The sequence below is a fragment of the Drosophila mauritiana genome, chromosome 3L (assembly GCF_004382145.1).
Source record: "Drosophila mauritiana strain mau12 chromosome 3L, ASM438214v1, whole genome shotgun sequence".
NCBI classification, from domain to species: domain Eukaryota; kingdom Metazoa; phylum Arthropoda; class Insecta; order Diptera; family Drosophilidae; genus Drosophila; species Drosophila mauritiana.
In genome coordinates this window covers 2853612-2878159 of record NC_046669.1, presented here as the reverse complement: position 1 = coordinate 2878159, position 24548 = coordinate 2853612, and the positions used below count along the sequence as shown (strand labels likewise).

Here is a 24548-nt window from a genome sequence, read left to right as displayed (position 1 = left end):
TGGCGGTTATGCGGCGCTATATACAGGCTGAGCATGATGTTAGTTCGGTTAAGTTGAGATTAGTCGGAAACGTAAACGCAAACGCAAACAAGGAGCAATGATAAGGATAATCGGGTGCAGACATGCGACTAAACACAGAGCACAGTACACGGAAAAGCGGCTCGAACATTGCAAATGGGAACATTGGGTGGTCACAGCTACGTTTTTGGGGTGGGGTTGGATTCTGTAAGAGCCAAACCCCCCGTTACCTTGGTCGTGCAGAAACAGCACTCGAATTCCACGGGCACGTCCTGCTCCAGGTTGTCCATCCGCTGGTTCTGCAGGTTCTCCAGGGCCACCTGGCGCCGCAGCTCGGCCACTTCCTATAAATAGTTGGGTGTGGGGATGGTGGCATCACGTGAGTGTTTCGTTACGCTTCGCTCGTAAACAATCGGAATATATGTATAAATCTAGGCTTATATACAGAAGGATCATCGGATGCAGGGGCATGCCGCATGCGTAGTAACTCTCGGGTTAGAAATAGTTAGGTATTTGAAAAAGAGGTTAGCAAGAAATGGGCATAACAGTCCTGTTTGCATGCGGCTCAAGCTGTGTGAGGGTGTTGGTGTTCCCTACTAGTGGCGGTGTTTTTGGCTATAAGTATGCTACGGAGCTGATCCTATCATTGCACACTAGAAAAAGTACAAATATAATAGGTTTGTATATGTTTTAAGCCTGTCTCTTCAGCTTCATCACCCGAACCGTATTCAAACACAGTAGGTGAACTTTTGATTGCCATATTCCCCTAGATTTATTCCTGGCGAGCACTTAATGCTAACCTATGTAAAAATTACTGCTGATATAATTATATAGAACTCAATGGTTGCTGAAGCAGACTCAAACTGGTCTAAATGTGCTCTAAATGCGCCTAAGCAATCTCCATTGGATCGGTGAGTTCAAACCCTTCTAGGACATTATTAGGTATTTGATACGATGTACCAGCAGTTCAACTGTTCATAATTATCTGCGCAATCGGCATAGAAGCTCAACCAAGCGGTATGAAGAGTCGCGAAAAGATCCATTCCTTTCAGAATGAAAATTCCGAGGCAAACGCCTGTGGAAATACTTATGCGAAGCACAGAATGAAGCGATCAAATCCTGAAGGCCTGCTGGATGAAGATCCCAATGGTGGGTAGACAAGTTTTAATTAAAGGAGATAATTTTTTTAGTCTTGGCACCGCTGATCTCTTTAGCTTCTGGCATGCGCTTACAGCCATCGGATCAAAACACCTGCCAGATGAGCCCCAATCTCGCTGCCCAGAGCCTATCTCCAGCTGTCCCCGTATCCTCACTTTCGGACTTCTACCAATCAAACTGGCAGCAGCCGCAACAGACGGAGTTGCAGAATCAGCAGCAGCAACAGCCGCACGGCTTAGGCAGGATGAGCCAGGGAACACCCAATGCCTACTACGAGCACGATGAGACTGAACAGAGGCGCCAGGAGCTGCGCAATCTCGTCCAGCATCTGTACGTGGCCCAGGCGAGAGTCCAACTGGAGGCCATCGAGATCAGGAAGGCACAATCTGTGGCCTCAGCTGCGCAGACGCAACTGGAGGAGTCGGCCAACCATGTGCGCAGCATCACCGCCTCCTTGCACACTGCCCAGCAGGAAGTGGCTGCCTCGGCGATTCGGGCTCAGATCGCGCAGCTTCAGCTGGCGGCCCATGATCAGCTGCTGTTCGCCGCTCGCCAGGATGTGGACGCGCTCTCCTCGCAAATGGTGGGTCTCCAGGCGGCGGAGGGCATCGTCCAGCCGAAACTTACAGTGGATCTCCATGCTCTCCTGGACAAGCTGAAGCAGCCACTCCAGCAGTATGATCGCCCCACAGCCGTTCCCCTTATTGCACCTAGTCTGCCGGGAACATTAAGCCATCAGCAACAGATGCTCTTGCAGCAGCAACAGATGGGGCAGGTTCAAGATCAAGGACCGATCCAAGGACAAGGCCAAAACCAGGATCAGGGACAGGGACCTGTGAATCCCTCAAATGGACCTACCCCCAACGATTTCATCAGCTTGCCTAGGGCTCATCACTATGCCAACATGGATTACACTTAGCTGCAGTTAAATATTCATAAGAATTCCTCTTTCTATATTTTGTATGTTTCCTTTGTCTAAAATAGTATATTTAATTTAAATTTATAAGTGATTTTTGATCTTAATTATTCCCATTGTTGTGTGGTTCTTGTCTGATTAATATATATATGTTTCAGTAATATCGATTGATATTGCATTGTGTATGTGACGGAATGTAAGTGTATGGCATCATAAGGATCAAATCTTCCTTAGAAAAAATGTATAAATTGTACAAAATCAGTTTGCATTTCTTTAGATGAACTTTAATTTCAGAGGTAATGAAGTTAGCAGAGCAAAAATATTGGCTTACAGACTGGAAAAATGTTAAAGGCAGATTCACAATTATTAGTTCTAAAACTATATATTCTTAAAAGCAAAATCTCTTATTAAAAAAATAGTATCTACAATATACACATAAAACACTTTTCTTCCAAGGTGGCAGCAATATTAAAATGGTTTGAAAGATATTTATATCTGATAAATATTTCCAATTTGGATTATAGAACCAAAATTCATTGTAATTCAGGTTTGAGTCAAATATTGAAAAATTTTGAAATTATCACAAAATAATATGGTCAAAATCGGTTCTATGCAGCTATTATTATTTTTTCGATCAGATAGGCATTCAGGTTGATTTGGAAAATCCATAAATGCAATTGCACGTTCGCCCAAAAGAATAAGTTTTTGTAGCATTGGTTCAGCCACTGAAAAGAAGACAATCAATCCGCAAATCCATTCAAAATAATCGGTTGGCAAAAAATCGAATACATATTAGAATATATAGCTGTGGCACAAATGCATTCGAGTTGAGTAGAGTAGAGTATTAGAGTAGGTTGAGTTCTTTGTGTATACTTTGAATGTACCTCCTTACTGCGTCCCCGTAAAATCTAAAAGTTGAAATGTGTGAATGTTGTTAAAGAACTTGATTTTCTCCTCAAGAGTCTTAAAGTTTTTTTAATTATTTTGTTATTTTTCTGGTTACATTTTGTGGTGGTTGGAATTTGTTTGAATAAACTCAAGAGAGAACGTGAAGCTAAATAGACTAGGGATACTAAAACTACAAAAAGAGGCCGCCAATGGGGGAAACTCAGGAATACTTAACCAAAGGACACCAAACTTTGTGGTATTCAAGAACTGAAACTCAAAACGAATTTACCCGTCTAACAGTTGGCAAATGAGGAGGAACCAAACGTGAGTAATAATTGGGATATAATTAGAATTATTATTTGAATATATTTCGATCCAGTTCAACGGCTTCACATTTACTAATACATAGGATTACGATTTAGGAACTTTGAAAACATTAAGATATTCAAGAAATACGATTGCGAGTATGGCAATGACCAGGTATCTCCCCTTAATTCGCAGACTTACCCCGGGCGTGATCATCATCTGGATGGGCAGTCCCTTGGCCTGGGACAGGTTGTCGTCATCGACTCCGCCCCCTTCTCCATCACCGCCTCCCTCGGCGCCCTCTGACCCGGGGGCGGTATTGCTGGCATTACTGGCATTGGTGGCGGTGGCCACGGCTGTTGCCGCACTGGATGCGGCCACCATGGCCAGGTTGTTGGCCACTCCTCCTCCTCCGGTTGCACCTCCATTTCCGTTCGGTGCCTTTTGCTGAATCTGTTGCATCTGCAACATCTGTTGCTGCTGCTGTTGCTGTTGCTGTTGCTGCTGCAGCAGCAGAGCCTGCTGCTCGCGCCGATAGCTCTCCATGGCCATCATCGAGGTCTGGCGTGCATTGGGATTGTCGAAGCTGTAGGGCGGCACTGCATCCTGCTCAGAGCTGGATCCGCGTCGCTAAACGAAAGGGCGGATGGTTAGTATGGTTCGTTCTCGAAAAGTTGTGATAGGTGCTAAGGATTAAACTCTTTGAAACACAATTTAGGGCACTTCGTACTTACAAGGCATGATTCCAATTCTTTGAAATGGGGAACCATGAGAAACTTTTACTTAAAATGATCATTCGAATTAAATATAAATTGGGACTAATAATAAAAATCTTATCTTAAGTCCCTAAGCTTAAGTTTAGGGTTTTCTAAATCTACTGCTACTAATGTTGGGCTTATCTGGGCAAAAACAAACTAAATTGTTTGTGCCTATTTTATTTTCCATCTACGTAAAGCATCTTAAAAATATATAGAATTTTATATATATGTATTAAAAGAGAGTATCCCTTTATTATCCCTGATATTAAAGATACCTTTTAAAAGACACTAACCCCGAAGTCCCTTGAGAATGACTTACGTTGTGCAGGTTGGAGTTGCGCAGGTTGGCTACGTGGTCGTAATTCTTATAGCATCCGGTTCCGGTGGTGGCCGGATTGCGTCCGCTGGTGGACTCGCCTTCCGTGCTGTTGCCGTCCGTTTGCGAGAGATTGTGGCCTGTGGGCGATCGGCGGAGCGCGTGGGTTAAACGGTGCCAATTTTTGAGTGATCGTGTGTGACTCTCGCGTTTTTCTGCTTGGCATTCGTGTGTGTGTGGTGGTGGGTGGGTGTATCGGTGTATGTGGGTGTTAACGTGTTTACGTGTAGACGGGTTATATCAGGTTATATTTTCAGATTCACGATCGGTTTGTTTGGTCGTTTGGTTCGTTTTTTCGGAGTTCACGCAAAGAAGCCATGAATGCATTTTGTCGCCATTTCGTTTCGCATTTGTTTAGCCGACAGACGCCAGTGGTGGTATATACACAAGGTTATATATATCGTATATAGTTTAAAATGAGTTAGAGCGGGTTTTGGATTTGTTCGGAGCGCAAATGAAGGTGTTTTATTTGGTTTGTTTGTTTTTTCGTTTCAAATCAAAAGAGGGGAAAAAGAAAGAAAAATGAGTTCCATGAATGTACTTATTTTTCGCTATATTTTGGTAAATATTTGTTACGACGACGATGACGACGGCGACCAAAAAACGTTGGGGGCTAAGTTAGAATTAGTTTAGTTTAGTGGGATACAGTGAGGACAACAATGAAGAACGACGTCTATAGTTCAGGTTTAGTTTGGAGCTTACTCTTGGGTGTGGTCAAATGGGTTAGAACAACATTTAGTTAACTGGTGATGCTATTGGCTGATTAACACTACTATAACACTAGATTATAGTTTAGATTGTCATAAAGTTAGTAGTCAGACTAGGCTAATGGTAACATTTCTATTGAACATAGTAGATACAAAAATGAAACAAAACGGAATATCCTGCGGAAAATTTATTTAATTGAATTTAACTTGACTTTCTTTTTGTCCAAACAACCAATATATTTTGATTGAAATTTAGGTGATCAAATTGCTTGATTGGCTATGTACAGTTTTGAGTTAAAATGGGAGAGAATGTCCAGTGGAAGCATTTAGAATTCATTTATTTAAAAAAATGGAGCTTTGTACAGAAAGTATGACAGGACGTAAGAAAATTCTTAAAAATCTGAAAAATATTTTTTCTTTTACAATCAAACTTGTAGCTATTTGTGCATTTTGTGAGTGTCTGAAATGTCAAGTGCTTTGAATGTACGCGGCAAAACAAATGTACGAAACACTGTTCTCTAGGTTTTAATTCTCAAATAGACAAAATCCCGATTCATGGTCATTTACGCCATTCACGCTCAGGTGTGTGATCTTGTATAATTAGACCGAAATACGAAGGGAATGTTAATGAGTAAAATGGAAAGAAAAACTTCTCCTGATGAGTCAGCGAATGAAATTGGCTCCTTACTGTTGCCTTTCCTGCATTCAAGGCTTGAACTCAAAATCTGGCCAAGCTTCAAACACCAAATATATAGACACTCATGGGTTGGCGATATGTTTGGATTAGCTGGTACAATGAAATAATACAGCGCAGTTGGGTTTTGGTTTTATTGCTAATTTCACAGACACACAAAGTTTTTTACGGCTTTAACAGTAGTACACAAAAGTACGAGTACAGTACACAGTTATTCATTTGGGTTAGTACGAGTACGAGTACGGGTACAAGTGAGTATTCATATTCACTATATGTTCTTGTTCGATCATACATGGCTTGAGCATAAATAGAGCGTACACAGTTTCTATAGATTAGTTCATAGGATAAGAGCATGCAGCGCGTTAGATTGGATTTAATTTTGGAACAAAGGCTTTAAAAATGTGAAAACGAAAGGTCGAGGACACACACACATATATAATAAGGTTATTAGTAGGAAAACAAGAGGAAATGGAAAAATATTAAGTAAAAGGCACGTAAAGGCTTTTTGGAAAGTCAGTCCGGTTGCGTTTTAATAATTTTTTCAGGACTCTAGCTTCTTCGAGCGCAATGATAGAAATGTTTGAACTATGTGGAACACAAGGCAAATCATAGGTAATCGTTCAAATATCACACACAAAAAAGGGCTTCCAAATCTGTATATAATATGTATATAACTTGGTTCGAACTGCTCAGCTCGCTTATTAATATCGATATATATGGTTGGGCTCACAATTTAACAAAACTTCAGCTTCGGTTGTGTGGCCTATTGTATCTTAAAGTATTTATATATGGCTGCAAACTAGGAGCAATTTGCTTTAAATAAGGCAAGTTCTTTTGTTTTCCGTTGTGCTTATGCGTTTTTAGGAACGTATCGCCATCGTTTGCTAAGTTTTCTGTCTCTACATTTGGAACGAGTATATTTCATTTGGTATACCTAATGCACGCTATATATCGCTGATGCGCTCACTAAATTAAAAACTAAGCTTACCCTCTCACAGCTACAACAACTAAGTTCATAAATAAGGCTTGCTCTGTTGTTGTTCGTTTTGGATATTCACATCTCTTGGGTTATTTCGATTTCGACATCGATATCGATTTGGTTACCCCATGGTGACCACTTGAAGTGTTTTATGTCCATGGAGGGAATTATTTTTGACTAGTGCGCTCGATAAATGCCTTCTTGGAGTTTACAAAGAGGTTAGGCCTAGTTATTCGCTAAGATTTAGACTAAATCAAAATTGTGCTTACGCGGATTGTATTTTCAGAGTTCGGCTCTCGAATGGCGTGTTGTGTTAGCATTTCTCATTTTGGATTGGGTTGCATGGGGAATATTGTAATTCCTGGAAGATATTTGGCACACACATGCTGCCACACCCACTACTGCTGCAAATCACATTTGGGTACTTGAAAGTTTTGCTCGCAGACGAATTCGCGTTGGAACCAAATGGATATAGCATAAACTGGCCAGGCAATCGGTTATCAAAATAAGTAACTCAAAACCAAGAACATCAGCAAATTTGAGAGGGTCTTCATTTCGCTTCAATTTCTTTTAGATTTATTTTCAAGTGCTGATGGACATTAGCAAAACTTTCAATATACGATAGTACGATAGCATACGCCTTTTGTTTTTGCATCTAGCTCTTACACACAATGCAAACATATGAATGCGGTAAGAGTTAGTTAAAAGAAATCGGGAAATAATGCATAAAAAATATAAATAATTCAATTGGCCCTTATTGCATCTAACTCTTATGCAGAGTTTCAAAATAAGAGGAAAACGAACTATGGCAACGTGGCGTATGCGCGATGCATAATTACGGTTATTTAGCAGCAGCGACTGTGTGACAGCATGTCTGTATGAGTGTGAGTGTCTTGTGTGCGTGTGTGTGTGTGTATGGGTATGGGGCGCCTAAAAGCAGTTACATTTAATCACAACATTCAATTGGAAAATAAATCAAAAATGGAAGTACACAATTCATTTGATTTCTGATTGATTCGAAGCTTTAAAGCAAGCCTACGCATTTGGGCTAACTGCTAACCAAATGTTATTCATTTCGCTTTTTGTTTGTTTTGGAAGTACTTTCGCTTAAGTCTAGGACTCTTGTGTGTGTATGTGTGATTGATTCGTGTACGTGTGTGGCTTGTGGGTGTGTTTGTAACAAATTGCATTTGCTCTCGACTAATTTACATATACAATAACAATCGCCTGTCATTCTCTTAGCTAATTTCGCTTAGTGTAGATGGTTGTAGGTTTTTTTTTGTTTTTGGGGTCGGGTTGTTGTTGCTGTGGTTGCCGCGGTTTGCCAGCGATTTTGTGGTGTTTTCAGGGAGGATTCAGCGGCTGTCTTCGTTGTCACTGGAGCTGTTCTGCTGTTGGGCATCCCGCTCCTCCAGCAAACTGCGATTTAGCTCCTGGATTCTGGCGGAGAGGGCGCGGCGACGGGGCGTGCCAAAGGAGGGCGGAGGGGGCGCCTCGATCAGCGTGTTTTTCTCGCCTAGGTCAAAATCAGCCGCATTTAATTTAATTAAGGTTTTTAATTCATTTGGTGTGATTTTTTGCAATTTTTCAATATTCGTATGTGTTTGTGTGTATAATGTTTGGGGTTCGAAATGGTTGGAAAATTCAAAGAATGTCGTGAGCAGAAAGTAGAAAAAGAAGAGCAGAGAAAAGAACACGTTGTAGGTAGATATTTGGAGACTAGTATTTCTAGGCATAGGTCCCAAAACGACTTCGATTCGCTAAATTACAACTACATTTGGCTAAGAGAATGAGCATATACATCATATGGTTTCATGTGTGTTTGTGTTCGCTTTATATATAATTGTATGTAATCAGCACTTGAAAATTTTCTAAAAATGTTTGTTGTATTTATAATAATTTTTGTTTCTTTTTTTTCTATTTGACATTATCAATTAAGTTCGAAATGGTAACTCTATGTTGAGCATTCAAATTTGCTATGGTTGTGGCGGAATCAAAACAAGAATCAAGCAATGAGTAGCAAAATGTCATCATCATAATTCGCAATTCGGGGCAAACGTCCAACTGAAGTCAGCAATTAGGCAAACTCAATTTAACTGAAGGCAAACTTAAACCGAACAACGCAACAAATTGCAACAGCAATTGCCTAGCTAATCACTAGATCCTTGGCTATATATACAGGACGACTCGGGGTTTTATATATACTTCGGATTGCAGCTGTGCAGGGAAAGATTTCGGGAACTTATATACTAAGAATGATAGATTGCCCATTGTTATCAAATCTTATATTTATTTCTACTTTACATTACTTGGAAATATGTATAAATATGTGTTTGAAACTACTAGATAATTGCAATTCTACTTAGATGAAATAAATGTTTCTATATAAATAAGAGTATAATGTTTCAGCTTTTTTTCGACTTTTAAACTTCATGTAATAAGTTTATACTAGTGGAATAATGTATATTTTAAAGGAAGTCATACAAAATACTTTCTGATTTGAAGTTTACGTAACAATTTATCAAATCCCTGCGCAGCTGCAAATGGCTAGAAAGTAAGCTGAAGCCGGGTGGAATCTCTCCCTGCACTAAGCTAAATATGTAGGACTTTATTCTAACTTATTGAAAATATCAAAAATACACTAAGAGAAAAAGAGAGAACTCCAGAAGGAGGGAGAGAGAGTGTGCGAATATTTATGGTACAATAGTGTGTAGCTGTAGTCGGCGCGTGTGTGTGTGTGTATGTCTGTGTATCGTATCCGTGTGTCTAGGGGCTATTATTATTGGAAGCGATTGTCAAAGGCTACGGCATTTAATAGAGTTGAATAATACGAGTTGTAGGGTGGCAAAGGTGGGCTAGGCTACGAATACGCAATGTAGTCACCTGGGGCGCTTTGCACATCGAGGGTCTGCCTGCCTATATTGGGGGTGCTTTGTCTTTTACCCTTCGGATGCACGACATTTGTTTGCTTTCCTAAAATAAAACACAGTTCGGAGGGTTGAGAGGGTTAGGGTTGCGGGGTTTTTGTTCAGCGGGGCTTTTGCCGGCTTTAAAGGGCCGTGAGATTCCATTGCCTACTTCTAGGCGCGCGGCTTTTATACAGCAGAGGTGTCGATTTAAGGGGGTTTTGGGGGTTCGGGGTGTGTGTGCTTTGTACAAGTGAAAACCCCACTAATTTCGCGCTTAATGCGATAAGTACAAAAGCATTTGCCTAATTGACCATTATTGTGTGACGCTGGGGGTGTTTCTGTACTGTAGGGGTTTTGAGGGTCTAAGGTCTACTTAAGGGAACTTAAATGTAACTCAAATCGCTTAACTAGTTTACAATTGATCACTCGAACGTAGGTCTGAGCTCGGAATAATCAACGGTTCAACAATTTCTATCATCTTACGGCTCAGCAGTCGCAGGACTCGCGTCCGACTTCTGTGATTGCTATGTACACGCCTCTAGGCTGGATTTTAGATACAGCTTGGTAACGGAACGAAAGTTAAACCAATCTGAACTGATAGTGAGAAAAAGCGAGAAACAAAAGACCATGCCAAAAGTATAAAAATATTAAAATGATTACTTAGACAGCTAACGCACAAAACTACACAAGAGTAAGCTAAGTTAAAAAGGATAGGGATTTTTGGGGACTTGGGTGATGTACACTTAAAAAATATGATACGATTTCAACTTCTCTTGAGCTTTGTTACAAGTTCATTATATGCCAAATTAAATTTGGCAATAATGAAAATTCGTAACATGGCTTTTCAACATGAAGCGCCGTCAACTATGGCATATCATATAATTTGTGAGTAGTTACAATAGTTAGTTGTAGGATAATAAGCATAGCATGAGGCTTAAGGATCGAGTTAGTAGATCCCTTTAGTCGGCTAGTTTGGTGTTAGTAGATACGTAAGCAAGGCACATTCCTTATAGCTAGTGGTAGGGGGTAGATCTTACCTGTGTCGACAATCACATCGATGAGATCCATGGACTTGGCGAAGGCATCTTTCAGATTGATATGATGGAAGGAGACAATGCTGCCCTCGCGCTTGGCACGATCGAGTGCCTCGCGACGCTTGAGGGCCTTTTCGCGGCGCATCTGATTCTTATAAAATTCAGCAAAATTGTTAACGATGATGGGAATAGGCAAAGCGATTACCAGAACACCGCATATGCAACACACAGTACCAATAACCTTTCCCAGTGCAGTTGTGGGATAGATGTCCCCGTAGCCAACAGTTGTCATTGTAATACCCGCCCACCAAAATGTTTCCGGTATTGAAACGAATTTTGTATCCTTTTCATCCTTTTCGGCAAAATATGCCAGCGAAGAAAATATGAGAACGCCCATGGCCAGGAACAGCATTAGTAGACCGAGTTCCTTATATGAGTTACGCAGCGTAAAGCCTAACGACTGCAGGCCCGTTGAGTGACGGGCCAGCTTAAGGATTCGCAGGATGCGCATGATGCGAAAGACCTGCACCACCCGACGCACATCCTGGAACTGGTCCGTTGCATTCTTATTCGTTTCCAATAGAAATAACGAAACAAAGTATGGGAGTATTGCCAATAGATCGATTATGTTAAGGCCGCCCTTAAAGAACTTCCACTTGTCCGGCGAGGCGCTAAACCTAAGTATGTACTCTAGAGTGAACCACGTGATACACACGGCCTCAACCATTGCCAATTGCGGATTATCCTGTGGTGTACCGTTGTCAATGTGTTGTAGTTGTGGTAGGGTGTTCAACGTCAGGGCTATGGTAGACAGGACTATGAATAGTATGGATATCACTGCGATAACCTGCGAACGGTAAAGAACAATCGAGACTTTGTCGAGACCATGATTCAGCAACGATTCAATTTCAATGCAATCAAATCACAACGATAATAGTAGGTACGAGTATTTGTAAGGTATTTGATATTTGGTTTTGGTTTTTATATTTGCTATATTTGGTAGGCACATAACACGATACGTTCATTCCATATCAAGTCTGTCTTTAATACACATCTAGTTTTGGTTTTTGGGTTTTAATTAATGGTAAAACACGGTCACAACAATCAGCAAATTTCAGCGAATTCTCTCCACGAGAGTTCACTTTGATTCTGTATGACTATCTATCTGCTTTTTAATTGGGTTAAGTTGACATTCTGTTAGAGTTCTGGTCTCGAATCAAGCTTCTTCAGGGGATTGTTAGTCGAAACTGGGTCTGTTAACTTCGGTTGTAACTATATCGTTTCATTGGGCAGGGGTTACGCTTCATTTGGGGTCTTAGTTGGCTTTCCTAAACAGTTCTTTGTACTTTTCAAAGGCTGCTGTACTATATGTGAAGTATATATTCATTCGTCGTGAATCCTTCTTCGTAACACAAACCATAAGTCAAAATCAAAGGTTGGCAACAAACGAAAACACAAAAACGTAAAACATGGGTTGGGTTTTATTTTGATCCTAGGTCTCGAAGTTTCGGGGTCTCTAGTCTAGATCAACTCTTTCTCTGGAAGGTGTGGGTGTAAGTGGTTGAGGTGGTTCTGTGGTTAGTGGTTCGGTGGCTAGTGGTTGGTGTGGTGTGCGTGTGGTTGTGGTTCGGGTAATAGTTGTGGTGTGGTTAACTGTAAGTGTGTGTTCTTGTTGTGGGGACAGATCACATGACGCAACACAAGGACATAACACACCTACATACTTATCAGCTATACGTGTGTGTGTCTGATCGGTTCTATTATGGTATGAGGGTGAACCAGGGGGGGCACTCCGTCGTTAAATAAGAGACGCTACCCTTGGGGACTGCAGTCGACATTATTGTTATATTATAACGTTATCTTCAAAAACTATATTCTACTTGGTATACTCCTCAGAAATCACCGATTGTTACGCTCTTTCGCTGTTTGTGTGTTTGTTTTGGGTTTGACTTGTTTTCTCTTGGAAAATAATGTTTGGAAAACTTAAGTGGTTCAAATTCATGATTGTTCTAGCAAATGACAAAGGAAGAAATCCAAATCTAATTCAAATTCAAATGCATAACTTTCGTACCAAACGAGCTAGGAATTACAATTACGAGATAGGGATTCCAAATCAAATCGAAACGAAATTAAATTAGAAACTAGAAACCGCCAGTTGGCCATCAAATAATTGCATCTGTCACGGAAACACAAATACGCCGTGAAATTATGCATTTATTTTCCGGTCAGTCCGATGGATTTCTCTTTGTAAACAAACACACTTAAACAATTTTAATTGCTTGTCTCTAAATAATACATTTAATTTACCAAAAACTGCCAATTGCAGAGATTGAAGTGTCGGGAAAGGGGGGAGAAAATGGATTTTTGGGGCACAGGAGGCCTGTCAGAAATGCAGAATTTCAATTGCGATTTCAATGCCAGATGGATTGCCATTGCCGCATTAGGCCGCATGGCTTCGTATCTTATTCCGAAACTGAATCCGGGGCTCATGTGGAATGGGGGAGGGCTGAATGTTGGGTGGAATGTTGGGTGTGCGTGTGACTGACAGTCGAGAGGGGGTCAGAGATAGAGATAGAGAAAGAAAGAGAGAGAGATAGAGAGAGATATGTTGAACATCTTGGACATGCCACGCCCCCAAAGTGGTATGCATAGATAACTCTTCTGTGAGTGTCCAGATCTACCATAGTAGGCCACTGTACGCAACCACGCAGTTCTGGTTTCGGAAGATTGGGTTCGGAATAGGAGCATGGATCGTGGATCATGGGTCACGGATGGATCATGGACTTTGGACTTTGGACTGGGGGTTCTTGGTGGGGGAAAGCTGAATTTCATAGTTCTGCTTCGTTGGATGAGCTGACTTCTCTATTTATGGCTTATGGCTTGCTACGTATAGATACAAAAGTTAAAGATACAGATTATGCAGTTATTAGACAAAAGATACATAGTTAAGAAGGAGTCATTACGTAAGGATAACCAAAACGCACTAAAGGTTACACAAACCAACAAAACCGAAAACAAACCAAAGAAGAGAAAATACTTGGATGGTGCTAGTTAGCAACGATGAGAAATAGAAGGAGGAGTGGAATAAAGTCAAAGTACAGATACTAGATACTATAGTTATAGATAGATACAAGTGCGAGAGGGCACGCGAGGGGGCTAAGAAATAGAGAAATAGAGGGCTTAGACATACAGATGGGTTCATAGAGTTTAAGGGGGGATGTTCTTGCATTGAAGTGGTCTTGGTCTTGGACCGTCAAACTTCGGGAAAGTTAATTAAATTTCCATAGTTTTGGGGATTGTGGATTGAGCGGGTGGGGCGGGGCGAGGTAGGGCGGTCGAGGGTTTCAACAATCTACTTGAGATGGTGGTGAGGCTATACAAACAAATTTACTTTCGATTCTTATTTCGCTTTCGATTGAACAGAATGCATTGGAGTTGAGTTTCGTAAACAAAAAAGTTTGTGTGCGAATTATCACTTTGGCATACTGTAGTTTTGGATTTTGGAACTGCTACCATTGCTGCTCAGTCATGAAGGTGGTTGGGGGTTTTTGGGGTATGGATAGGTTTCGCTGGGTTGAAAACTAAACATGATGTCGCAATACTCCTAGCTTGCTTACTTGATCACAATCTCCGGAAAAAAAGAGATGAAAACGTAACTGAATATGCACTAAACTCACAACAACTACAAAGTTCAAAGCGTAGCAAGTCGTCTAAAGCGGTTTCTGCTGCTTGAGGCCTACAAAAATCAAAACTCTGTCTATAAAGCCGCCGACAACAGAGCCATAATATGTAAAAAAAAAAAATATATATGTATATATAGCAATACATTAAGCTAAAAGTCGGTGATCCGAGCATTTTGGATACCTTGCAAAGTTGATTCTTTAAATAATAATTTGCTGTACAAATTTATTGCCTCAAAGTATATGACAAGTAGCAAGTAATTATAGAAAATACGAAATTTTGGCGGACATTATTAAGTATCCAGACGTCTAATTCTATTTATAAAAAGTTATTTAAGGTTTTTCATTCTTATGGTATTATTTTTTACAAGGGGAGCCACCCTTCTCTACAGGAAAACTAAACCTTTGCAAGTGCATGAAAAAGGATAACAAATTTGAATTAACTTCCCTGAACCAGGCTGAAATCCACTTGAATTACAAGTAATGGAAGGTCAATGGATTACAGAGCAAGATCTCAGGGGCGAAGCAGAATGAGGAGATAGGTAAAGGTGAATAGTGAAAAATAGGTGATGAGCTGAGGTGTCGTGGAAAATAAGGACAATATACAGACAAAAAACAATTCATGCGACAAGAAAATCGGGACAAAAGAGTTTCGACTTAAATATATAAATATAAGAATAATTTACAAATATACAAAGGTTTACATAGGGCACTCATCGCAATCGCTGTACAATCCAAACTAAATCTAGATCAAAAAGGGTGAACTTCACGTCAGTTGAATACCAGAACTAAAAATCACATTCAATTTTAATTCAAAATAGGGGAGTGCAAAACTTGGAGTGTTTTTGCTCAGTGTTCGAGTGTAGTAGTGTGAGTGTGTGTATCTGTGTGTCGATGGGAACTAAGTTCCGGCTAAAATATTTGATCAGGTTTGCATTTGGTTCACGTGGAGTGTTTTTTTTACGTTTTTGTACGTTTTGTGGTTTTGGTTTTCGGTTTTTTTTTGGTGGTTTGTTGGAGTTTATCAGGGGTGGGGGAAGTGGGCGTGGGTGGTTTTCGGTGGGTGCATGAGTTGGTTCGCATACTTTGTTCGACTCACTAAAAAACAAACAAAATTCGATACAAACGGCTATAGAATTCAGTACGAATCGACTACGAAATTCTATACTAGTGGCATTCAAATGCAGCAAATTTGGTGGGTTAATATTTCAAGTAGGAGATTTCGTTCGATCGATATATAGTTTGGTTACGGGTCTCGTATACCGAAATCAAGAGGCTAAACTAAAACTCAAAACCGAACAGAGACGATGAATTTTACATGTGATACCCTTTAGGGATATTGGAATAGATAAATTCGATTTTAAATTCAAAGAGGGGACTAAGACTTCGAAGGCACCTTAGACGTTTCTCAAAGTGTATAGATTTGTGTGTGTGTGTAAGTGTTTTGTGTATATGTCGAGTGTCGGAAATTGTAGGTAATCAAGGTCCAATGTTTACGAAGGAATTAGGTTAAAACACAATAACAACGAGAGTTAAATAAATTTCTTCCTTATGCAATACACACGAGATTACAACATGACATCAAATATATAGGAAAAGAATACGAGGGTTTATATACGACATACAGATATGTATATATATCATCGCCAATGGAAAGGAAAAGATCAACGCAAAAGGCAAACAACTTAACAACAATTTGGATATCATATTTCCAGTTTCGTTATTGTTGTTTGGGTGGTATATAAGAAATAAAATAAACGTTTTTGAATATTTTTGGAGTATTTTTGGGTATTTTCTGTATCTTGTTTGTCTTGTGAGCGCGCTTTGGTTTCTTGCTGAGTTGTTTGTCGCTTTCAACGAGGCGAAGATATCAACTGAGATTTCTAACTGCTTTTGTTATTAGATAAAAGCTAGATTTGTTGGTTCTCATATTTATCATTTCGTTGAAAAAAGGATGTGTTTAGGCGTGGTATTAAAAATAAACCAAAAAAGTACAGAACTAAAAACTTTGTTAGTTTCTTCTTTATCTCTGACAGAAAATCGAGTTAGTTATTGAAGAAAAAACATAAATAAAAATACGATAAAAGTACAACTGCAAAGGGCTCTGGAAATTTTTCATTACCTTTTAAATGGAACTAAAAAGTTTAAAAGTTAAAAAATAATTTATATGGAATGGTTGCATTCTAGCAAAAATCCAAATAAGGTTTCAGACATTGAGAATACATTCCATATATTTAATCAAATAAAAACAAATTAAAAATGGTAAACCTAAATGAGTTTTAAAATAAAAAGTACATAATTCAAATAAAAATGAAATCATAATAGAATGAAAAATTATAGGAGATGCACCCAAATATGTTGTAATTATTTCCATTCTCCCACCAATATTATTGGTTAAAGCCAAAGCTAACGTAACAGATCGAGGCAAATAATCGGCTGTATAATACAAGCTGAAGCCAAACTGAGATCGTTTGAGTGAGTGTTTCAATGGTGATATTTATAGATGTGTGTGGTTGTGTGCCCGGGTCTTTAAAGCTGATCAAGGGGTATATATATTTATATATATGATACATGGCCAGCCAGAATGAGGGACCCTGGGTCCTCCCGAAAATTCTGGTCTGATCGGAATCCTAAGCGAATTCTCCCCCTAGCACATGGAAAATGGAAATGTATTACAACACCGTTTTGGCCACTTCTCCCCAGAGTCCTTTCTCGTTACAATATTTTCGAGGATTTCTACAGCACACCTGCCGCCTGGTCATATCGCTTATTGCCCATTCCCAAACATGGTTACAGTGGGGTGTTTGGGGGATTTTGGGAAAACATTAGAGATAAACAGAGAAATATTACTTCACCATCATCATCAACAATTAAGAGATATACGTATTAATAATATTCAGAGTAGATATAAATAGTTTATATATAGTTGTATGTATACAGGGCTTGTCAATTTCGCAATTATACTGTGTGTGATGTAAAAAAGACTGGATTAGAGAAACGATTAGTAAACAATTTTGGGCAGTTTCGATTGCTCGATCAGTACTGGCTTGATCTTTTGGCTAATTTGAACTCTCTGGGTGTCGTCGCGTGTTTCGATTACTAAGACTCGAACTAGAAATGAAACTCAAACTAAAACATAGTATGCATCTTAGTCTAAGAGAGGTTGTGGGATTGGTTAGGCGAAAGCAGAAATCAAGGGTTTAACTGAATGAAACTTAATTTAAATGGTGCCGTAAACTCTTCATCTTCCGATATATTATTTCCTTTTTTGGAGGTTACTCCTCTCAGATCTCTAAGGACTTCCAAGATCCGTTCGTTGGAGGAAGACTTCTGTCCTGTCCGATCTGTACGATACATGACACAAAAGCTTGAAGCACTTCGATATGGGATTTACACATGAGATCAGCCGTATATACAACACCGATGTGGATCCCAGAGGATCTGCGCGCCAAGCAGCGGGATATATAGTAGTTAGGCGATATCATATCTTATGGTACAGATAACTGGCGGACATTCGATCGAGTAGCGAGTAACCAGTAACGAGTAACGATTAAAGTATCGAGTATATATCCTTTCGGAGTGCAAGCATATCGGTTCGAATCGCAAAGCAAGTGATGAATTGGCAGATTTGTACAGCATTGAGAGTGGGTATTTGATAGAGAGAGAGAGATAGATATGTTGCTGTTATCCTTACACTATTTAGTACTCAGATCTGCTCGACGGCTGAGTTATATTACAAAGTGCAAGAGCTGGCGATAGTGTAAAAATAATAGTGACTTTGCACAGAACCAAAGTTCAACTACATAAGAGTAACTCAAGAGTTAATCAAGAACTTATAAGTTTGAAGAGAAATAGGTAGTTGGAGGAGGGAATTTCCGGGATTTGGTTATCGAACTTAATAGGGTTTCTTACGCTTGACATTGACACGGTTCACAGTTCAACGGTTAGAAACACAATACGAACACATCTATGAGAATCTTTGGGTATCGTTAGGAGGAATTTGGGAGGGCACGGAGAAAAAAGATTATCGATATATACTCCAGTTGTGAGTGGTTGTTAACAATATCATTTAAATACTACATTTTGTAAACATGAAAATATGTTTTAAATCTTGACTAAAAGCGTCTGAAATTAACGAAATATATATCTTTTTTCTCAGTGCTGAAGTTAGGACACTATAGACTACCTTAAGGACGGGGCAACCGACTGGACTTACCCGGGCGGCGAAACTAGTGTTGGGCTTCTCGAGGAGCTCCCACAGATACTTTTGGTACTCGGCGCATTTACCTTCGCCGAACTCCTCCTCGTCGCGCTGCCGCAGGGACTCTGCCTCCTTGCGCATCTCCTCGTGGACGTTCTCCTTGCGCTGGTGGTACTTGTGCTGGCAGCAGGACTCCAGGTACAGTTCGTCGACGCCCCAGTACTCCAGGTCATCACTAAACGCGAGCACGCACATCTCGTCGACGATGTGCAGCTTGCCGGTGCGATAGAAGTTCAGGATGGAGCTGAAGCTCTTCGGATGTCGGTCGAAGAAGTACTCGTTGTCCGCCAGCGAGTAGTCGTCGCACAGCTCCACGATGGCCTCGTGGGTGGTGCACTCCCTCAGCCGCCCGAGCCGCGTGTGGGGCAGCCGCTCCAGCGTCCTCCACAGGACCTCGTGCCTCACCCCGCCCACGTTGATGGACACGCGGCTGTTGACCGCCTTCGACTGGGCTATCATGAACGGCTCGGGCGGCGGTATGGAGGACATGGATCTGGAATGTGTCCGCTGCAGGGCGCCGGTGGTGTTGCTCTGGCTGTGGGTGGGTACACCGCCCGAAATCGACTGGCTGCTGGCACCACCGACGCCCCCGCCACCAACGCTGCCAACGATCTGCTGGGAGGTTGTGGGAATCGAGTGCGTTGGTGATGCGACTGGGAAAGGGGCGTAGCGAACTTCCTTGCCTGCTGCTCCACTGCCCGATCCAGATCCGGCTCCAGTTCCTGTTCCTGTCCCCACTCCTGATCCTGATCCCGCGACTGATGCTCCCGCACCGACTCCCGCTCCGGCTCCTGATCCCACAGCTCCAGCAGGAAGACCGGCGGATGGGCCAGCAAGGTGGCCGCCATCAGCGTAATCCAGGTGACGAGAAACGAGGCCTGCGGGATTAGCTGGCCCAAGGTGATAAGCAGCACCGCCAGCTGCTGGTAGAGATCCGATGCCGATGCCACCATATGCACCAGCTCCACCGGCTCCCATCGCCCGCTCCCAATCGACATTACCGCTTGTATCGTAGTACGGCTGATTATCACCGATGTCGGCAGGTGTTGCAGCCTGCAGTCCGCGTGCAATTGCAATTGCCTCGTTATGTTGCTGATACAGGATGTCCTGTTGCTGCTGCTGATGCTGCTTGAGTTGCAGTTGCTGCTGTTGCTGCTGCTGCTGCTTCGAGTGTTGCTGTTGCTGAGTCGCTTGTTGCTGTTGCTGTTGCTGGCCAGCAGCCTGTCCACCTTGCAATTGCCCGACCATTTGTAATACTCCATTATTGGTTTGAAGCGGTGTTGATTCACCCGTTGCCCAGCGTACCGCCTCACGGTCCCTGTCGCGTTCGCCGACCATAAGTCTGCTGTAATGGGATAACGGAGATTTATTATCTTTGAAAACAACAGTGATTTATCTGGAAAGCCATTGAATTTCGATTGAAATTTTGGTACTCCATGTATTTGCTGAGTTGTTATTTCCGTTCTTAAAGTAAAGAGAAGGGTTTTGGGACTCACCGCTACATCGCGTCAATTGTCGTCATTACAGCCTCCTTTTGGCGAATGTGCTGCTCTGTTGTCCGATGTCCTGCCCTTTTCCTCTGCCGATTGCTATTGCCGGGGAAATTGATTTTGGTTTCCGGTCGCGGTATTATCTGCGATCTATAAATCGCTCAGTTGCGGTCTGGCAGGCTTCTGGCTGTGTCCCCGGATTCCCTCATCTTTGGCTGTGACGCTGGTTCTCCTGGTTTCCAATGGCTTTCCTCCGGCACCACTATCGTTGTTATGTCTATGATCACAGTTGTGTTCTGGTTCTGGCCCTAGTTCAGGTTGAGATTGAGATTGAGGCTCAGGCGTGGTTTGGCAGCATTTTGTGGGGCAATAGCTGCAATTTATGGCCAGAGATAAGGGGAAAGCAATCAGTAAAGGTCGCTTATTGCAAAGCAATTATATCTAACCGCATATCGATGGATGATAAGCCGCATAAATTCCGAGCACCTCAATTATGCGTGCCGTCTAATCAAATACACAGCGGCACAGTGGGCAAATATTGTCTAAAATAAAATATAATATATATGCGTAATATTCCTTACTAAAAATCAAAACGTACTGCCATACCATTTCTATTTTGAGTTCACCCCATTCGCTTTACCCATGAGTCACTATAGTCGATGCTGCCACGCCCACTGTGCCTTCGAGTAATGAATCAATAGTTGCGGACAACTGATAAGATAGCAAACCAATTGTAGTATAGGCATTCCCCCTTGCTCCTGTGTCCTTGCATTTTCACACCGACTCCGCCTTATTTGTAGCATACATTTGGGGGCTGGGAACCTTGTGGCAATTATCGCATAATTGCGTATGCAAATGAATGCAATTGTTGGTAAATCGTGGGCCACAAAAATCGAGGCCGCTTTCTCTTATTTATTAGCGTTAATTTGCAATCGCCAAAGGCGCGTCCTTTTGCATTTAAATGCCTATTTTTGGTTTCCTTTGCATATTTGGCCTTTGCCCAGATTTTAACCCTATGATTCAGTTTCTGCCGCATTGCAATCAAATTTGAATTTTTACGCCCCGCCGGAAATGGCAAGTAATATGCCTAACGGTCCGCGAATTTTTCAAATGGATTGCCATGCGTAGTGCCCTGAAAAATGTTAACTGACCTCGGACGGTCGTTTCGAACGTCTTCATTTCGTATTCATTCCCGCATTCGTATATACATATTCACATTCTGGCCCACGTGAATACCCGTTCGCATGCAGATTGCTGATTTGTGCGCCACCTGTCACTCTCACTGCCCTTTCACCTCGCGTGCCAGGGGTCAGAGTTCGCGAGTTATGGCTGCGACGCAAATTATATAGTTTTGTTGCATTTTAGTCCGACTAAATTGTTGTTTATTAGCTACTTCTCCGAGTGCCCACTTGTGCCTGGAGTTACGTAATTGCGAACGGCAACGCCAAAGCTTGAGCAGTCACATTTTTGACAACATTTCTGGCAAGTTTGAGTTGAAGGGTAATGCTTTCCAGCCGGATATGATGGAATTGGCGGTAGAAATGGATACAAAATTCTATAATTTTTATATACAAACACGATTTCAATAAAAATGTGTTTTTATGAGCTGTAATTTGCTCATTTCAACAATATATTATCATAGTTTTCCTGCAATCCACCTTATCCACCGGGTACTAATTGCGTTCACAGCCACATTTTTTGATTAAATTGAAAGCTTTTGCTGGCACTGCTTGCATTTTCCATTCATTTTAATCGCGTGCAGACGAAAAGCAAAAGTTTTTCTCCATTTTTATAGCAATTATTTCTGGCGCAAAATGAAACTAAACTGCATGCAAACTCTCAGCTCTTGTTTAAGCTGGCTTTTATATTTCTGCTGTTTTTTCTCTCTGGATGCATGCAACATGTTAGCCCCGCAGCTCGACAATTAATTCCGTGATTGTGTGAGTGGGTATCTGTGAATGTGGGTTCAAGTGTGTGTGAGTGAGAAGTGGGCAACTTCACCTTGGAACCTGTTGATTTGCCTTGAGGCCATGGCAGAATGCAATTAATTTCCCATTTTAATGAGGTGAGACCTTTTCGTTGTTCCCAGCGAAACTTGGTCAAAAGCGTGTGAGAGGGCGAAAGCCATTTCTTTTGGCTGTTTCTGGCCTTGTCATAAAAACTCGGCCAGATAATGGCTGCTGAAATTTATGGCAGCACCCACCCGCCCACACACACACACAAACGCCCACCCACATTCAGTGAAGCCCATAAATCTGCAAGCATAATTTGCTAAACACGTATGCAGAACATTACAAAATGGCCTTAATTGCCCTCAAATGGTTTGACATTGTCCATCGCCAAGCAGCCTTGACTCTTCCCAGACATTTGGGGATCGGAAGAGGGCTACTCGGGTTACTAAACTGGGCTAAAACAACAGCCATATAGCCGTGGGGACATTATAAAGTTGCTGGCTGAATTTCATGACAGGGCTGAAAGTCTGAGCAGCCTCATGTGTGATTAATGATTTCTTTGCTTTGTTGACGCTAATTGAAAAATGTTGGGCAAACATCAGCGAAAATAATTAGGAACTTCGGTTACTAAGGAAAATTAGGGGGGTGCGCGTTGACTGATTGAAAATTTAAAATTCAAAGGAGGAGAGGCAATCAATTACGAAGAAGCTGAGTGAAATGTCTGAATTATGAAAAAGTAAGATTCTAACACGTGAGAAAAGTTAGATTTGGCAGACATCAATGCATCTAATCAAGAAGGAATATGTAAAACTGTAGGCACTAAGGATTTCCCTTTCCAGCGAACTCGCCGCTTTGACAAGATACATTGCATCAAATGCCAAAAATCCACTTAAGTGCTAAAAGCAAGCTTTTCCATTTGCATATTGCATGGCGGAATGCTTCCTGTTTTCGCCGGCAAGAGAAAGGGGTGAAAAATCGTCAGGACGAAACTAAAACTAAGACCGAAACAAAGCTAAATTTAAGGCCCGCGGCAACTACAAGGCAGTGCAAATATGTAGAGAAAGCGTGTCAATGTTGCCCAGACCGTAGCTCTTCTTATGCCAATTGTTGTTCCGCTTGCGAGTGGCAAACATTTATTGCCGACTCTCCAGCGTCGCCATTGCCATTGTCTAAATTTATGGGTGCCATTTTGTTTTTTTTGGTGCAAGCATTTTGCAAGTCAAGTGCATTTATTTTTAAATGCTCTACAAGGGCCGCGAAGGGCGTCTCTTCAGAGTGCGTCAGCGGCAACCTCAACACTTTGGCCGTTTTCTATCTGTGTCGGTGTGCCCGACTTCCTTTTGCTGGCGGGTCTTCCCCAATTCGACGCCATCGACTTCCGGCCACATCCACATCCGCCAGTAGCTGACCGCAGCCTGCATAGCGCGAAAAATCCAATCAGCTTAACGGCACAAATGAGCACAGATCTGCTGTAGCTAGGTTAAAGAAAATAACCTAATAAATACTGCTCTGAGTAAGCCAAGGTCAGATTGTGCTTTATGAATGTAAACTGTGATCGTTGTTCACACTAGGGTTTATTTATCTGTAACTCTTAGCAATTAGAATAGTGCTTTTTAGTTTCTTGAACTGTTTCTCCCAGTGTCGTGTTCTAATTTTATTTGGCTAACAAAAATGTGCGACGGGCGCTCGAACAAAGTTAGTGTGAAAGCCAGCACTCACGTCTCCGTAGCGTACTTTCCATTTTCTGTAAATTTAAGCAAGTTACTCTAATTGTGTTCGCCGCTTTCCTCTGACTTTTCCCCGCACTTTTCGGGGCTTTCTTTTGCGTGCCACGGCGACTTATTGGCCATTGGCATGCAAGCTGATTCTACTGCTGCTGCTGCTCTGCCTCTTGACCAACTTGACTTGGCCTTGGCTAACATTTACGGTCTCTCCATGTGTTGGTGGGTGCTTGTTCTCACTTTCACTACGTTGCTGCACTTGGCTCTTTGCTAAAGGGTTCCCAAAACTGGGAGAGCACACTTTCCGGGGCATTCGTGTATTAACTTAATTGTTTTTATTGGGTATTACGCGGCTTTATGGCCCCGAGGTCCTGCATTCCGTCATGGCGTCATCTGGATCCCGAATCCCTCGACCAAAATCGATGGCAACAGGGTGTGCCAGGCACCGTATTGTTCGAGTAGTAGGTGTCATTAACCCGACACAAATTGCTGTCTGCTGCACACCATGGTTAATGGCTGCACTGCGTTCGTTACCTTTATGGCCCTCATCTGTTGGCCATGTCAACTGCGCAGTTGGACGGACTACATCAAATATTCATAATCAACTTTGGGCCATTGCCCGTTAACGTTAACGGTCTACCAGTGGCGACCGTATTCCTCATATGTGCCAGCCGCCTTATTGATTTTCGATTATGGCCGTA

At 41.7% G+C, this 24548-nt stretch overlaps 2 protein-coding genes across 20 annotated transcripts in view; one reads left to right on the top strand and one right to left on the bottom strand.

Moving 5' to 3' along the window:
• LOC117139719 (potassium voltage-gated channel protein Shab) overlaps nt 1–24548 on the bottom strand; it is a 56400-nt gene that overhangs the window by 7435 nt on the left and 24417 nt on the right. For 3 of the 18 annotated variants that reach the window (XM_033302237.1, XM_033302245.1, XM_033302246.1), the window contains exons 3-10: nt 20181–20547; nt 18640–20029; nt 10747–11590; nt 9684–9773; nt 4364–4500; nt 3488–3916; nt 2977–3000; nt 249–362 (exon numbers count right to left, since the gene is read on the bottom strand). In XM_033302237.1, the coding sequence (XP_033158128.1) occupies nt 249–362; nt 2977–3000; nt 3488–3916; nt 4364–4500; nt 9684–9773; nt 10747–11590; nt 18640–20022 (3021 nt within the window). In that variant the 5' untranslated portion in view covers nt 20023–20029; nt 20181–20547. Of the gene's footprint in view, nt 1–248; nt 363–2976; nt 3001–3487; nt 3917–4363; nt 8317–9683; nt 9774–10746; nt 11591–18639; nt 20030–20180; nt 20548–24548 lie in introns of those variants that run through there. The other 15 variants (XM_033302243.1, XM_033302248.1, XM_033302251.1 and 12 more) reach the window with 10 other exon arrangements.
• LOC117139723 (chromatin modification-related protein eaf-1) lies at nt 621–2175 on the top strand. Of its 2 annotated transcripts, none has more exons than XM_033302257.1 (3): nt 621–929; nt 982–1167; nt 1233–2175. In XM_033302257.1, the coding sequence occupies exons 1-3, from the start codon at nt 902–904 to the stop codon at nt 2093–2095; spliced, it is 1077 nt and encodes a 358-aa protein (XP_033158148.1). In that variant the 5' UTR covers nt 621–901; the 3' UTR covers nt 2096–2175. The 2 variants fall into 2 exon arrangements, with proteins under 2 accessions (XP_033158148.1, XP_033158149.1); XM_033302258.1 differs by having other exon boundaries at nt 626–929; nt 985–1167.

Bases quoted from the DNA above. Each gene is read 5' to 3' on its own strand.
- LOC117139723 (XM_033302257.1), top strand. From the start codon at position 902: ATGCGCCTAAGCAATCTCCATTGGATCG. The intron at 930-981 runs GTGAGTTCAAAC...ACGATGTACCAG, and splicing joins AAGCAATCTCCATTGGATCG to CAGTTCAACTGTTCATAATT. The intron at 1,168-1,232 runs GTGGGTAGACAA...TGATCTCTTTAG, and splicing joins GCTGGATGAAGATCCCAATG to CTTCTGGCATGCGCTTACAG.